This window comes from Clinocottus analis, unplaced genomic scaffold, assembly GCF_023055335.1.
Source record: "Clinocottus analis isolate CAN_PGR_092001 unplaced genomic scaffold, fCliAna1.0.p SCAF_50, whole genome shotgun sequence".
NCBI classification, from domain to species: Eukaryota; Metazoa; Chordata; class Actinopteri; order Perciformes; family Cottidae; genus Clinocottus; species Clinocottus analis.
The window spans coordinates 597,133-611,812 of record NW_027176208.1 but is presented as its reverse complement, the minus strand read 5'-3'; the positions used below and the strand labels follow the sequence as shown (position 1 = coordinate 611,812).

General features: G+C 56.1%; 1 protein-coding gene across 17 annotated transcripts in view; it reads right to left on the bottom strand.

Moving 5' to 3' along the window:
* Positions 1 to 14,680, bottom strand: part of ttn.2 (titin, tandem duplicate 2) — a 186,723-nt gene that overhangs the window by 44,689 nt on the left and 127,354 nt on the right. For all 17 annotated transcript variants that reach the window (XM_068601489.1, XM_068601493.1, XM_068601496.1 and 14 more), the window contains 29 exons: positions 14,645 to 14,680; positions 14,403 to 14,559; positions 14,038 to 14,319; positions 13,255 to 13,554; positions 12,704 to 12,997; positions 10,495 to 12,499; positions 9,696 to 10,383; positions 9,320 to 9,584; positions 8,901 to 9,227; positions 8,524 to 8,808; positions 8,131 to 8,430; positions 7,749 to 8,051; positions 7,366 to 7,641; positions 6,978 to 7,277; positions 6,595 to 6,897; positions 6,089 to 6,388; positions 5,710 to 5,997; positions 5,298 to 5,600; positions 4,816 to 5,118; positions 4,430 to 4,735; positions 3,976 to 4,263; positions 3,463 to 3,753; positions 2,774 to 3,061; positions 2,103 to 2,690; positions 1,844 to 1,948; positions 1,550 to 1,747; positions 1,154 to 1,450; positions 474 to 1,061; positions 55 to 357 (listed from right to left, as the gene is read on the bottom strand). The exon at positions 14,645 to 14,680 is cut by the window's right edge. In XM_068601489.1, coding sequence (XP_068457590.1) covers positions 55 to 357; positions 474 to 1,061; positions 1,154 to 1,450; positions 1,550 to 1,747; positions 1,844 to 1,948; positions 2,103 to 2,690; positions 2,774 to 3,061; positions 3,463 to 3,753; positions 3,976 to 4,263; positions 4,430 to 4,735; positions 4,816 to 5,118; positions 5,298 to 5,600; positions 5,710 to 5,997; positions 6,089 to 6,388; positions 6,595 to 6,897; positions 6,978 to 7,277; positions 7,366 to 7,641; positions 7,749 to 8,051; positions 8,131 to 8,430; positions 8,524 to 8,808; positions 8,901 to 9,227; positions 9,320 to 9,584; positions 9,696 to 10,383; positions 10,495 to 12,499; positions 12,704 to 12,997; positions 13,255 to 13,554; positions 14,038 to 14,319; positions 14,403 to 14,559; positions 14,645 to 14,680 — 10,567 coding nt within the window. The remainder of the gene's footprint in view (positions 1 to 54; positions 358 to 473; positions 1,062 to 1,153; positions 1,451 to 1,549; positions 1,748 to 1,843; positions 1,949 to 2,102; positions 2,691 to 2,773; positions 3,062 to 3,462; positions 3,754 to 3,975; positions 4,264 to 4,429; positions 4,736 to 4,815; positions 5,119 to 5,297; positions 5,601 to 5,709; positions 5,998 to 6,088; positions 6,389 to 6,594; positions 6,898 to 6,977; positions 7,278 to 7,365; positions 7,642 to 7,748; positions 8,052 to 8,130; positions 8,431 to 8,523; positions 8,809 to 8,900; positions 9,228 to 9,319; positions 9,585 to 9,695; positions 10,384 to 10,494; positions 12,500 to 12,703; positions 12,998 to 13,254; positions 13,555 to 14,037; positions 14,320 to 14,402; positions 14,560 to 14,644) is intronic.

The window sequence follows — 14,680 nt, the reverse complement described above, 5'->3', positions numbered from 1 at the left end:
CTATCTATCTTAAAATGTGATCCACAATGAAATGAAAAGTCGAGTTTTACTCACAGACAATGTCCTTGGTCATCACAGGTTCGGATGGCTCACTTGGCTCCCCAAAGCCAGCCTTGTTCTCAGCAGTGACTCTGAACTCGTACTCGACTCCTTCAGTTAGGCCTTGCACCTTACAGCGAAGGTCAGGGACCGTCCTCTTACTGGCTCTCACCCATCTCATTCCTCTCTTCTCTTTTCTCTCTACACAATATCCTCCAATGTCACTTCCACCATCCTGTACCGGTCTCCTCCATGAAATGGTGACAGCGTTCCTGCTAACGTTATCGATTTCTGGGGTTGAAGGTGGGCCTGGTGGGCCTGCAGAAACAAAGTATGCAAGAACATTTTGGTCAGTGTGCCTTGGTCTATTAAAACTATTGTTTTGTTTTAAATAGCATACAACTATAATCATATGCAAACCACAGAAAACTTACGGAAACTGTCAATCATTTTTATTGGACCAGACTGGCTCGAGTCTCCGATGCCGTACTGGTTCACAGCAAACGCTCTGAAGATGTACTCGTTGCCCTTGATCAGTTTGGCGGCCACATATCTGCAGTCGATGATGTTTTCAGCGACCTTGGTCCACTGCAGGCGGCTCGTCTCTCTCTTCTCGAGGATGTAGGACTTGATAGCGAAGCCTCCGTCCTCCTCTGGTGGAAGCCAGGTCAGAGTACACTTCTCAGCTGAAATGTTACTGGCCTCGATGGGGCCTGGCGGTCCAGGCACATCCAGGACCTTCACCTTCACACGTTCTTCCTTAATGCCAAAGGGGTTGCTGGCGGTGATGATGTACTCTCCTGTGTTCTTCCTGCTTGCGTACTTGATGGCCACGGTGGAGGAGGTGGGGGTGCTGGTGATGGTGACGATGTCAGAACTCTTCAACTCTCGCCCTGCCTTCGACCAGACGGCGGTTGGTGGAGGTTTGCCCAAAATCTTGGAGGCTGAGATGAGGATAGTGTCTCCTGCCTTGACTGAGACGCCGTCCTTCATGTCTGGATCAATAGTGATGGACGGGGGCTCTGCAGAGGCGGCAAAAAGAAAGTTGCATTGTAATTGTCTGTGATAAAAAGGAGCTGCACTGCTGGTCAACCCGGGTTGGTTTGCAGCTTACCGTACTCATCCTTGCAGGTCAACAGCTCGGTCATCTCTGAGGGAACACTGACGGCCCCGGCAGCGTTCTTGGCCCTGATCCTGAACTGATACTGGGAGCCCTCCGTCAGGTCGGTGACGGTGAAGGCACAGCCCTGGATGTTCACGTGATTGGCCTTCATCCAGGCTTTGCCGCCGACCTCCAGCTTCTCCACTATGTAGCCAGTCAGCTTGTGGCCGCCGTCGTATTTGGGAACGGTCCACATGAGAGTGACCGTGGTCCTGGTGACGTTAATCACTTCAGGCTTGCCCGGAGGATCTGACAGGAACACAGAGTGAAGCCGTTGTAGTATTGGAAGAAAAACTGTTAGCAAAGGAGAGTTTTAGTTTTCACATTAAGTAAAAGCAGTGAACTCACCGATGGGATCAAGGGCGACCACACCCTCGGTGGCTCTGCTTGGCCTTCCGAGGCCGGCCATGTTCATGGCCATCACCCTGAACTCGTACTCCAGGCCCTCGATCAGGCCGGTGACTCTGCACTCCTTCACTCTCAGAGGAGTCTTGGTGGCTCGTTTCCACATCAGACTGTTCCTCTCCTTGAACTCCACATGGTATCCTGCAGAGGAACAGAACACATCCGCCGGTCATGATTCCTGTAGTTGGCTTTGTGCTCATGCTCATCGCCACACTGATATCCATCTCTGTCTGTTACCGGTTATTTGGGAACCGCCGGTGTCCTTCGGATCAGCCCATGTCAAGATGGCCGACTCGTTGCGGATGCTCATGATGTCTGGAGGAGCAGGTGCGTCGGGCACATCTGGAGGAAGCAGAGAGAAACAACAGTTCTTCACATAGCCGCTTCCCTTTGTCTTCATGAAGCTGTTACCGTCACATTCCTTCACATGGAACAGTTCCATCTGCATCATTTGTGTTCAAAGTGCCTCGGTAGCATCCAGGAGGTAGGTACTCACTGAATGGATGCTGGGCGATGACTGGGTCCGACCTCAGATACTCTCCCACTCCGTACTTGTTCTCAGCGAACACCCTGAAGATGTACTCCACTCCGTCGTGGAGCCGGATCACCCTCATCGTGGTCTTCTGGATGGCCGAGGCCACCGTGGCCCACTTGTTGTCCGTTGTCCTCCTCTTCTCCACGATGTAGTTGGACACCTCTGCGCCGCCGTCATCAACGGGCGGCGCCCACTCCAGCGTGATGCCGTCGGCCGTGATCTCCTCAAACTTGATGGGTCCGGTGCAGATGCCCGGCTTGCCCACCACCTTCAGCTGGAACTTGCACTCCTTGGAGCCGGCGCAGTTCCTGACGTGGATGTTGTAGGTCTCGGCGTCTCCTCGCTGGCAGTCTCTGATCAGCAGCGTGGTGACGCCGTGAGACGCCTCCACGCACATCCGGCCGGTGTCGCCAAGCAACACGTCGCCTTTCTTCCAGGTGGTGGTGGGCAGCGGCACGCCGGTCAGCGGGATGTTGATACGCGTGGTGCTGCCCTCCTTCACCACGCAGCAGCCGTCTTGCAGAGCACTCAGGTTGCAGTCAGGCAGCACTGCAACACAAAGCAGAGGACAGTGTGAGCTCCTCCTCGAGCTGCAAACTCAACTAAAGCATCCGGTCCAGCTGATTCATTACCAAACTGGTCCTTGGCGACCACGGTGAGCTCGGTGGGCGGTCCCTCTCCAGACTCGTTGAGCGCCTTGACTCTGAACAGGTACTCCTTGCCCTCGGTCAGCTCGCCGATGGTGTGCGAGGAGTTCTTCCCCTTCATGATCTGAACCCACTTCTGTTCGCCTTCGCTCTGCTCCAGGATGTAAGCAGAGACGTGGCTGCCACCATCGCTAATGGGCTTCTTCCAGCCCAGGACGATCGAGTCCTTGGTGGTCTTCTGGGCTCTGAAGTCTGTCACTGGACCCGGTTGCTCTGAAGGAGGAGGAGGAGGGAGGTGAGACCGGACACGTGGAGGTGAGACAGGACATGTGGAGGTGAGACCGGACACGTGGAGGTGAGACCGGAGACTTTAATCAAATGTGGGGCTTTTGTGTCCTTTATGTATTTGTTCATGATTAAAACGGTGATTTGTTAGTTTAAGATAATATGAACACACTTAAAACTGGTGAAATATTGCTTATTTATAATACTATATAATATGTGTTTGTCTCCTGTGCACTTTACTCTCTGCTGCTGTGATCCTGTAAATGTCCCGCTACAGGACTAATAAAGGAATATCTTAACTTACATCGGTTCTGCCCTTAGAGTTATATAAATATATATATACACATATAAGTACACATCTACACACACAGACATGTACACTGTACTACCTGAGGCCCGGACGCTGCCGGCGGTCTCGCAGCCCTCCCCGATGCCGTAGGCGTTCTCGGCCAGCACCCTGAAGCAGTACGCCTGCCCGGCCTCCAGGTTGGTGACCCTGAAGGAGATCTTGTTGCAGTTTGTGGCCACGCAGGTCCAGGCCTTCCTCTCGGCCAGACGCTTCTCCACCACGTAGCTCTTGACGGGGCTGCCGCCGTCGATCAGCGGGGCGTCCCAGGTGATGCTGGCGTGGCTCCTGGAGGTCTCCTTCACGGTCAGGTTCAGAGGCGGTCCGGGAGAATCTGGAGGGTTTATTGATTGACATGACTTTCTCAGCAGTAATGGCATACCTTTAAATAACCCTGTTTCTATTTTAAATAACCCTGTTTCTATCTTTTATGTGCTCTAAATCAAAATTAGATTATAAAGTGAACGTTTCTAGATTTCTATATGTAGTAGCTTGGTCCTGTTCCCCTTTCGCGGGGTGCGTTCCCTTTCCCTCAGAGTGTTTCCTGTTTTCTCACCGAGGACCTTGACCACGATGGTGTAGCTCTTGCTGCCGCTGCTGTTCTCCAGCGACAGCATGTATTTGCCGGCGTCGTATCTGTTTACGTTCTCGATCATCATCAGCGTGTCCCACTCGGACGTCTTGATCAGCACGCCCTGCCGGTCCTTCAGGTTGGCGTCGACCTTCGACCAGGTGACCTTGGGCGCCGGGCGTCCCCTCAGCGGCACGTAGAGCCTCATAGTGACGCCGGCACGCAGAACCAACACCTTCCTGAGGTCGGCGTCCAGCTCGGCTTCAGGAGCGACTGGAGGACACAAGATGACGTGAGAATGGGAAGGAAACTGGGCTTCTGTCTGCATATTTGATGACATGGTTCATGAAACATCTGCACACGAGTCTCTCGATGAGGTAAAAGAGAGGATACAAGGTTATCAATCAAAATGAAGCAGAATGACAGTGGGGGCACGTACTCAGGATGTCCTTGGGCGTGTGGTTTCCGGGCACCTCGCTGGGCTCGCTGAAGCCGATCTTGTTGACGGCGAAGACTCTGAACTGGTACTCGGTGCTGTCCATCAGGCCGGTCACCAGGAACTTGGTGGCCTGGAGCTTTTTGGGGATGTTGCACTTGCTCCAGTGCTCTGCGTCGACTCGCTTGCACTCCACCAGGTAGCCGGTGATCTCACAGCCGCCGTCGTACGCCGGCTTGGTCCAGCTGAGGCTGATGGAGCTCTTGGTGGAGTCCACCACCTTGGGGAAGGCGGGCGGCGCGGGGGGATCTGGAGGGTCACCGGGACACATTGGTTATCGTCCTCACACGCATCAAACAGAGAGACGGTTTGACGAAGCAGACACTTACAGACGGGGTCGACGGCCAGCGCGGCGTTGGAGGCGTCGCTGGGTTTCCCCAGACCGGCCTTGTTCATGGCGATGACTCTGAACTCGTACTCGGAGCCCTCGGTCAGCTGAGCGGCCTTGATGGTCCTGTCGATGACCGGCCGGCGGTTGACCTTGGCCCAGGTCAGCTCGGTGGCCTCGCGTTTCTCCACCATGTAGCCGAGGATGGTGGCCTTGCCGTCGTTGGCGGGCGCCTTCCAGCTCACCGTCATGGAGTTCTTGGTGATGTTGGTGATGACCGGTGGCTCGCACGGACCGGGAACGTCTGGAAGAAGAGACGAGGTCGAGACCGTCAGAGGACGAGCAGAAACACGTTCGCTTAAACAAGCGGGGTTGAAAAGTCACCAGTAAAGCTGTTTATCAACTGAAAATGTAATCAGTAAATGTTTATGTTTCACTGTATCGGTACGGTTCAAACTCCAAGCCACCGCGGCGTGATCGTACCGTACGGGTTCTTGACCAGGACGGGGTCGGTGGCGACGTGGTCTCCGGTGCCGTACTGGTTCTCGGCGCTGACTCTGAACTCGTACTCGTGTCCCTCGATGAGCTTCTCCACCATGCAGTCGGTGAGGTGTCCGTGGATGTTGGCGGAGACCAGCGCCCAGTTGGCCCTGCTGGTCTCGCGCTTCTCGATGATGTAGTTGGTGATCTCGGAGCCGCCGTCGGCGACCGGGGGAACCCAGCGCACCTTCACGCGGTCGGCGTACACCTTGGCGGCTTTCACTGACGCTGGAGGGCCCGGTTTGTCTGCGGGGAAAAGAGAGGACGATGATCTTCTTTGTCATCTGGACACTTGAAGTAAACTACCATAAACTTGCTCAGGCAAAATACTTTATGAATAAATGGTTCAACTTACCGAGCACCTTGACCTTGATGGAGGCGTACTTGGAGCCGTTGACGTTCTCAGCAGTGATGGTGTAGTCTCCGGTCTCCTTCCTGGTGACGGAGTAGAGCTCCAGCAGGTGGACGTGTTTCTTCTGGACCATCTTCATCCCCTCGACGAGGACCAGCGGCGCTCCGTCTCTCTTCCAGCTCACCGTCGGCAGCGGCTTGCCGAACACCTCGGCGTCCAGGAAGATGTTCTCTCCGGCTTTCACCACGATCAGGTTCTTCATGTTGACACCGAGTTCCACGCGAGGAGGAACTGCACGGGACAAGAACACAGAACAGTCGTCATTGCGCGCCGGTCCTCGCGTCTCTCGGCCGCGAGCCGCCCTCGCCGCGCGGAGGCGTACCGTTGTGTGCGATCACGGCGATGGGGTCGGACAGCTCGGACGGCACGCTGATGTTGACGGCGGTCTTGGCGATAACTCTGAACTGGTACTGCTGGCCTTCGTCCAGGCCGCCCACCACGTAACTCTCCGTCTGGATGTTCAGGCAGTTCGCGTTGCAGCGCGTCCACTTGTCCTCCGGCAGCTTCGTGTACTCCATGTAGTAGCCGATCAGCTTGCTGCCTCCGTCGTGCTTGGGCCGGCTCCAGACTAGCGAGACGGAGTGCTTGGTCACGTCCATGGCCTCGGGTTTGCCCGGTTGGTCTGGATGGAAAGAAACGGAGAGACTCAGTTACGCTGTCTAAACAAAGAAGCTCGAGGGAACGAGAACTTCACTTAGCAAGATCCCTGGAAATAAGAAGTCAAATATTGTCCTTTATTAGTGTGTTTATTTGAGAAGTTAAGCTCCCTTGCAACAGCAGTCTGTATTTCCCCTCATCACACACATATGAAGTTTGAATCCTCCGTACCGATAGCGGTCCTGGCCGTGATCAGCTCGGTCGGTTTGCAGGGTTTTCCCTGTCCGGCCAGGTTGAGCGCTGACACCCTGAAGGTGTACTCCACGCCCTCCATCAGGCCGCTGCAGGTGTACTGGGTGGCTTTCACCAGGCTCTCGTTGGCCTTCACCCACAGGATGCTGTTCCTCTCCTTCTTCTCGATGCAGAAGCCGGTGATGGGGGTTCCTCCGTCGCTGCTGGGACGCTCCCACGACAGGATGACGAAGTCCTTGCTGATCTTGTTGATCTGAAGGTTCCTGGGCTCGCTGGGAGGATCTTTGGGCAACAACAAAAACAGTTAGTACACTGTGACTGCAGCAGCATCGATGACCAGCAGAGCTCTGGCTCACACTCACCAAATGGATGTCTAGCGATCATCTTCTCAGAGTAGATGGGCGCGGAGACGCCGAACCGGTTCTCGGCGCGGACTCGGAAGCCGTACTCTTTGCCGTTGGTGAGTTTGGTCACTCTGAAGCTGGTTTTGGTGCAGGACGTGCTGACGGGCACCCAGTCGCCCTGGCTGACGTCACACTTCTCCACGATGTAGTTGGTGATGTTGCTGCCGCCGTCCTCCTGCGGGGAGTTCCACAGCAGCGTGCAGGCGTCGATGTCCTGCTCCGTGACCTCCAGAGGAGCTTCAGGGGGTCCGGGGATGTCTGCGGCGGCACAGGAGGAGTTGTTAATGGACATGAACACACCTGGTAGTCATCACATCTCAAGCGTCACCCAGCAGCTTTAACTGACCCATGACGATGACTCTGAGGATCTGGTTGATCCGGCCGGTGCTGTTCTCGGCAGACAGGCTGTAATAGCCGCTGTCCATTCTCTTCACGTTCTTCAGGATGAGCGTGCAGCTCGTCAGCGTCTTTACGACCGACAGCCGGTCAGAGGTCAGCACGTCCTCGTTGCCCTGCTTCCACTTGCAGAAGGGAGCAGGTTTCCCCGCCACCAGGGCCTCCACCACCATCTTGGATCCGGCTCTCACCGTCACGATGTCGGGCATGATGACCTTAGGAGCCACTGGGGGGAAACAAGGAACACAGAGCGTTACTCTCGAGGCGAACGATCAGTTTCTGGCTTCAAGTTGCATGTTTGGTGAGAACAGTCTGATGTTCAGGTCGACTCACTGAGCTGCTCCTTGACCTCAAACACTCCCTCTGCCTCTCTGGCCAGACTGACTCCCACCGAGTTCCTGGCTGCGACTCTGAACTTGTATTTCGTTCCTTCCTTCAGGCCGACCACCACGATGGTCATGTCTTTCACCACCGAGTACGGCGTCCACTTGTCCCCGGGCGCGCCCTCCTCCCGGTAGTCCACCACGTAGCCGTTGATCTTGGCTCCTCCGTCTCTCAGCGGCTTCAGCCAGCCCAGCGTGGCACTGTTCTTGCTGATCTCCAACACGTCCATCCTCTTCGGAGGGTCCGGCTCACCTGAGGACGACACGCGGAGGCGTCAGGGAGAATTACACAATGAACGAACGACAGAGGAACCCATGGATTTGACACTCACTGATGGGGTCGACGGCCAGGTAGGACTTGGGCGAGTCCTGTGGGACTCCGATGCCGTACTTGTTGCAGGCTGTGACTCTGAAGTAGTACTCGATGCCGGGCGTCATGTTGGTCACCTTGAAGCTGGTCTTCTTCAGCTCCTCTGTGCACTTGGTCCAGGTCTTCCTATCCACCTCGCGTTTCTCCACAATATAGTTGGTTATGGGGCAGCCGCCGTCGTTATCTGGCGGCAGCCAGGACAGCTGCGCCGACGTCTTTGTGATGTTGCTCGCCTCCAGGCCGCCAACAGGACCCGGAGTATCTGCAGAAGATGCATTTAGGACGTCGATCGAACAGTTTCCTTAAAGGAAAGCGCTGTAAAGATGTAGTTTGTGATCATCGCTGCGTTTCTCACCGAGGACTTTGACGCGGACGTACACGGCCTTCTCTCCCACGGAGTTGGACAGCGTCAGCGAGTACTTCCCGGAGTCGTCCCTGGTGCTCTCGGGGATGACCAGGAAGGACATGGTGTCCACCTGGTCCACGTGGCCTCTGCGGATCACGTTGTCCACTCCTATGCGCTTCCAGGTGACCTTGGGCGCCGGCCGTCCTCTGATCACGGCGAACAGCCGGATGGGGCAGCCGGCCCTCACAGACAGGCCTTTCCTCAGGCTGGCGTCCAGGTCGATCTCTGGAGCCTCTGTGGCCACAGAAACACATCGATGGAGAGACTATTAGTGCTGGTATGATGAACACAGTGGAAGGCACAAGCATGCGGCCGTTCATTCTTACCCAGGACCTCCTTGGGGAACACGGCCTCCTTCAGGTAGGCGTGGCGCCCCCAGCCCACCTGGTTTTTGGCGGACACCTTGAAGTCGTACTCTTGCTTCTCGTCCAGCTGGCCGATGGTGAACTCTGTGAGCACCAGTGGGCCGTGGGTGTCGATTCTCTTCCAGCCCTCAGTGGGCTTCTCGGGGTCCGCCTCGCTTTTCAGCTTCATGTCCAGACTGTAGCCGATGATGGGGGCGCCGCCGTCGTACATGGGTTTAGCCCAGGTCAGGGTGATGGAGGTCTTGGTGCTGTCGCCCACCTTCAGGCATGCGGGGGGGCCGGGGGGTTCTGCAGGTGGTGGCAGTCACGCAGAGTTCAACAACAATACTTAAACCTGAAGTCCATCGTGCTCTGAACTGTGACAGCAAGCGCAAACTCACCGATGGGATCTTTGGCTGCAACGGGTCTGCAGGGCTTGCTGGGTTCTCCCAGGCCGACCTCGTTCTCAGCCTTCACCCTGAACTGGTACTCGTGGTTGGGGATCAGGTGGGTGACCTTCATGCGTCTCTCAGAGATGGGGCTCTTGGTGCAGGGCACCCAGCGCACCGCCCGCTTCTCCTTCCTCTCCAGGATGTAGCCGGTGATGGACTTTCCTCCGTCGTTCTCAGGCGGAGCCCAGACAACGGTCATCTCGTCTTTACTCACCTGCATAAAGTATTAACAGGTGTGACTACGGCCAGGTTGTACACTACAGCTGGTATCAAGATACTGGACTGAAATGTGTTTTCTCCTGAGGACAGGAAGTCCTCTACTGACCTTGGTGACATCAGGAGCTTCAGGGGGTCCGGGTTTGTTGAACTGGGTCTTGACGGTGACCGGCTTGCTCTCCATAGGGAGGCCGGTTCCCATCTTGTTCTCCGCCCGGACTCTGAAGATGTACTCGTTGCTCTCCACCAGACGGATGACGTTGCAGTACGGCGTGACCACAGAGGCCGAGTACGTGGACCAGACCATCCTCCTGGTCTCGCATTTCTCCAGGATGTAGCTGTCCACCTCACAGCCTCCGTCGTCCTCCGGAGCGTCCCACACCACTCTGCACTTGTCGGCCCCGATGCCGGTGATCCTGAGGTTCCTCACCGGGCCGGGGACATCCAGGACGTTGACGTTGGCATATGCCGTGAAGGTGCCGGCCGGGTTGGTGGCAGTGATGACGTACTTTCCGGTGTCGGTGCGTCTAGACTTGGTCAAAAGGAACTTGGAGTAGTCGACCCCGGTCTCGTAGCTGATCCTCGGGTTGTCCCCGACGGCCTTCTCTTTGATCCATTTGACCTCGGGCTGGGGCTTTCCTCTCAGGCCGGCCTCGATTCTCACCGACTCCCCGACCTTCACCGTCAGAACTCCAGCCAGCTTCAGGTCGAGGACCGGCTTCTGGATCTCCTCTCTCACGAGAATATCGGCCAGTTTCACCCAACCACTCTCCCCTCCTTCATTGACAGTCTGCACCCTGGATAACAAATGATAACGGTACTTCACATCAGTTAAAAAAAACACCATTTCTGAGCCATGAAACTCCGTCTGCAACCATCAGTGTGCACCTTTAACGTAAGTGACTTACCTGAAGGTGTACGTCTGGTTCTCCACGCACTTGTCCGCCAGGAAGAAGGTGTTGGTCAGATTGCCGCTGCTCAGTTTCTGCCACTCCTCTGCATCTTTGACCCTGCACTCCAGGTTGTAGGAGAGGTTGGGGCTGCCGCCATCGTAGTCGGGCTTCCTCCATCTCAGGTAGACGTGATTCTTCCCGATGTCGGTGGCTCTGAAGTTCTCCGGCTCCCCGGGCTTCTCGATGGGGTCGATGGCCAGCAGAGGGGTCTTGTGCTCCACGTAAGGTCCGGGGCCCATCTTGTTCTCAGCGCAGACGCGGAACAGGTACTCACGGCCTTCCATCATCTTGGCCTTGATCTTGCGGTTGGTGCAGTTGGAGCTGATCATGGACCACATGCAAACGCTGGGCTCGCGGCACTCCACGATGTAGTTGGTGATCTCGGAGCCGCCGTTGTCCTTCGGGGCCTCCCAGTTGAGCATGCACGAGTCCCTGGTGACGTAGGTCGGGTGCAGGTTCTGGCAGTGGCTGGGTCTGTCCAGCACGTTCACAGTGATGGCGCAGGAAGCCTCGCCGCCCTCGTTGGAAATCTTCAGCATGTATTTGCCGTGGTCATTTCTTGTGGCCTCCCTTATCTTCAGTTGGACCACGGGGAAGTTCTGAACAATGGTGCAACGTTTGCTCTTCTCCAGAACGGCATCCTCCTTCAACCAGAGCACTTCTGGGTCGGGACGGGCCTTGACGTACCCGATGATGTTGATGTTGTGTCCGACCCGCACGGTGAGGTGGTCGCGGCAGGTGAGGTCCATTTCGATCTCTGGAGGGATCAGGATATCCTGAGCAGTGATGGACTCTGGGATTTCTCTGGGCTCTCCGTCTCCGATCATGTTGGAGGCGTAGACTCTGAATCTGTAGGTCCCGCCCTCCTCCAGAGCTTTCACCCGGTAGGCCGTCTGCTTGATGAAGTCATCCAGGTTCACTTTTTTCCATTCTTCGGTGTCGGCCTTCTTCATTTCCACGGTGTAGCCCAGGATGGGGCTGCCTCCGTCTTTGTTGGGTTTGGACCACACCAGGTCCGCGGTGCTCTTGCTGTAGTCTCTGACCTTGGGGTTGACGGGGGGGCTGGGCACAGTGATGGGCCTGCAGGGCTTGCAGGGGTCCGAGGTGAGCGAGGGGCCGCTGTAGCCCACTATGTTCTCGGCAAACACTCTGAACTCGTACTCGTTGCCCTCGAACAGTCCCAGGACTCTGTACCTCAGGTCCTTGCACGGCGTCTTGTTGACACGGATCCATTTCCCTCCCTTGTGTCGGCGCTCAATGACGTAGCCGGTGATCGGGCTGCCGCCGTCGGACAGGGGCATGGTCCAGCCCACGGTGACCGAGTCCTCCGAGACATCGGAGGGCTGTGGCTTGCCGGGCTGGCTGGGCGGCAGGTAGGAGTGCTCCGCCACGGTGGGCTTGCTTTCCAGAGGAGCGCCGATGCCCATCTTGTTCTCGGCCCGGATGCGCACCACATACTCCGCTCCCCTCTGGAGGCGGCTGATGTTGAGCTGCGTGGCGAGGCCGACGGAGCTCACGCCGCCCCAGGTCTCCTTGTTGGACTCGCGCTTCTCCACGATGTAGTTGGTGACGGGGCTGCCGCCGTCATCCTTGGGGGGACGCCACTCGATCAACATGGAGTCCGGAGTGACCTCCAGGATGTTGGCGGGTCCGATGGGGGCGGCGGGGACGTCCAGCACGGTGACGTTCAAGGCCACGGTCTTGGTGCCGGCCGGGTTGGCCACGGTGAGCATGTAGGTGCCCGTGTGGCTCCTGGTGCACTCGTTGATGGTGAGCACGGTGGAGAAGTGGTCGGTGTCGATCTTGATGTTACCCTCGCTCGTGATCTCCTCTCCTTCGACGGACCACTTGGCAGTGGGGATGGGGATTCCTCTCATGATGGCCGGCAGCCGGATGGTGGTTCCGGCTTTCACTGTGATGCCTTCACCGAGCTTCACGTCCACCTCGACGACCGGAGCCACTGGAGACATAGAGGAGGTACTTGTGTTAAAAACTACCAACAGTTTACCAAACAGAGTCTCTGGCATTGCTCTGCCTTAAGCACAAATATCGTTGACTGAAATACCAACTCAAGGCACATTGACTCTACACCAGTACGCGTGATACCAGTCCAGCATCAGATTCATCTGATTTAGTACGCTGAGGTCTTCATCCTGTATCTCACCCAGTTTTTCTTGGCAGAGGATAGGCACGGTGGTGTCGGGTCTGCTGAGGCCGATGGCGTTCTCGGCCCTCACTCTGAATCGGTACGTCTTTCCTTCCTCCAGGCCGGTCACATGACTCTCTGGGATGCTGACCGTCTTCCACTCGTCCCAGTCCTTCACGCCCTCTTCCTGATACTCAACCAGGAAGCCCGTGATCGGACTCCCGCCGTTGCGGTCGGGCCAGTTCCAGACCAACCACACCTCAGTCTTGTCCACATCGCTGTGGTGCAGGTCTTTAGGAGGACCAGGAGGGACTGGAGGGATGGAGAGAAACAAACTATTGGGTCTGAACTCGTGACTTTGAGCATTAAAAACTGATTTCCCTCATCTTGGAAAGGAGATTAAGTCACAAATGCTTTTTGGGTGGCACCAAATCTTTGAAAACACCTCTACCCTGTAGCAAACCCAATAATTAGTACTAAACTTTGAGTATTGTCTTTGTATTCATGTATTTAGTTTGTGTTCAAACACTCAGTACAATAAAACACATAAAGCTGCTGCTGGTACTCACAGAGTGGGTTCATTGCCTTGACGGGCTTCCGCGTCTCGACGTAGTCGCTGCGGCCGTACTGGTTCTCGGCAGCGACCCGGAACATGTAGGACGTTCCCTCGATCAGGTGCTTCAGCGTCATGCTGCGTTTCTTGGAGGTGGAGCAGACCGGCACCCACAGAGTCGATGCAGTGTCCCTCTTCTCCACCACAAAGTTAGTGATGCGAACGCCGCCGTTGTCCTCCGGGTCCTTCCAGGACAGGTAGGCCGAGTCGCTCCGGATGTCTGACACCCGGAGGTGCTGGACGGGACCGGGTTTGTCTGAGAATAGAAACATGAGGAGCGTCACAAAACCATTGATTTAATTTGTGGCAGATTCAATATCTGGTACGCAGCAGCGCGTCGTTTTCTCGCTGAGAGAGGGATTCACCCTCCAGGACCTCGAGGCGGCTCTAAAGGTACTGGTGGACCCTCTTTGGACTCTTTGAACCTGTAACCCTCTGGCAGGAAGCTCCAGTCCACCAGGACCACTCATCAGTTCCTCCTGACTGGATCAATACGGCCCGGGCATCATATTCATATGTTGATCGTACATTTTCTCCTCTTATGTTCTTGACTTTTGCAGCACTTTGCTTGTATTTTTATTTCCAGTTTAATGATGAATATATGCAGTAAACACCGAGCCAAAGTGAATAATCTGCAGGGCAATGAACCTCCTTCTGGAACGAGCATGCGCTCCATGTGAGGATTGACAGAGTCACACTCATGCACTGAAGGTCCAACTAAACCTGATGCATCTCTTACCGAAGACCAGCACGGTGCAGATGGCGGTCTTGGACCCGGCCGGGTTCTCCACAGTGAGCGTGTAGTCTCCACAGTCGCCGCGGTTGCAGAACCTCATCTCCAGCTTGGTGCCCTCCTGGTTGGTGTCGATGTCGGCCCTGGTGGGCACCTCGGCCTCGTTCTTCTGCCAGTTGACGGAGGGGAACGGGACGCCTTTGATGGCGGCCATCAGGGTGATGTGAGTGCCGGCCAAGGCCTTCACCTCTCGGGTCATTGCGGCGTCCAGGATCAGCTCCGGGGGCTCTGAGGGCAAACAGCACATTTGTACTCGGCATTTCTTAAACCGTCCTTGGCTCGAACAAGACTCAACCGTCAGGGTGACTCACCAAGTCTGTCCTGCACTTTGATTGGCTCCTTCAGGTTCGCCGGGTCGGACTCTCCGGCGGCGTTGACCGCCATGACTCTGAATCGGTACATAACGCCGTCTTCCAGGTTGATCACCTTGAACTTGGTCTCCTGGCAGGAGTCTGGAGTCTGGTTCACCTGAGGACAGCGGCGGGACCAGAGGTCACTATCACAAAGGTCACGGTGTCCTTGGACAGGTGAACCCTGTGGACGGCAGACTCACCTTGCAGAACTCCTCCTCTCCAGCCTTCTGGAACTC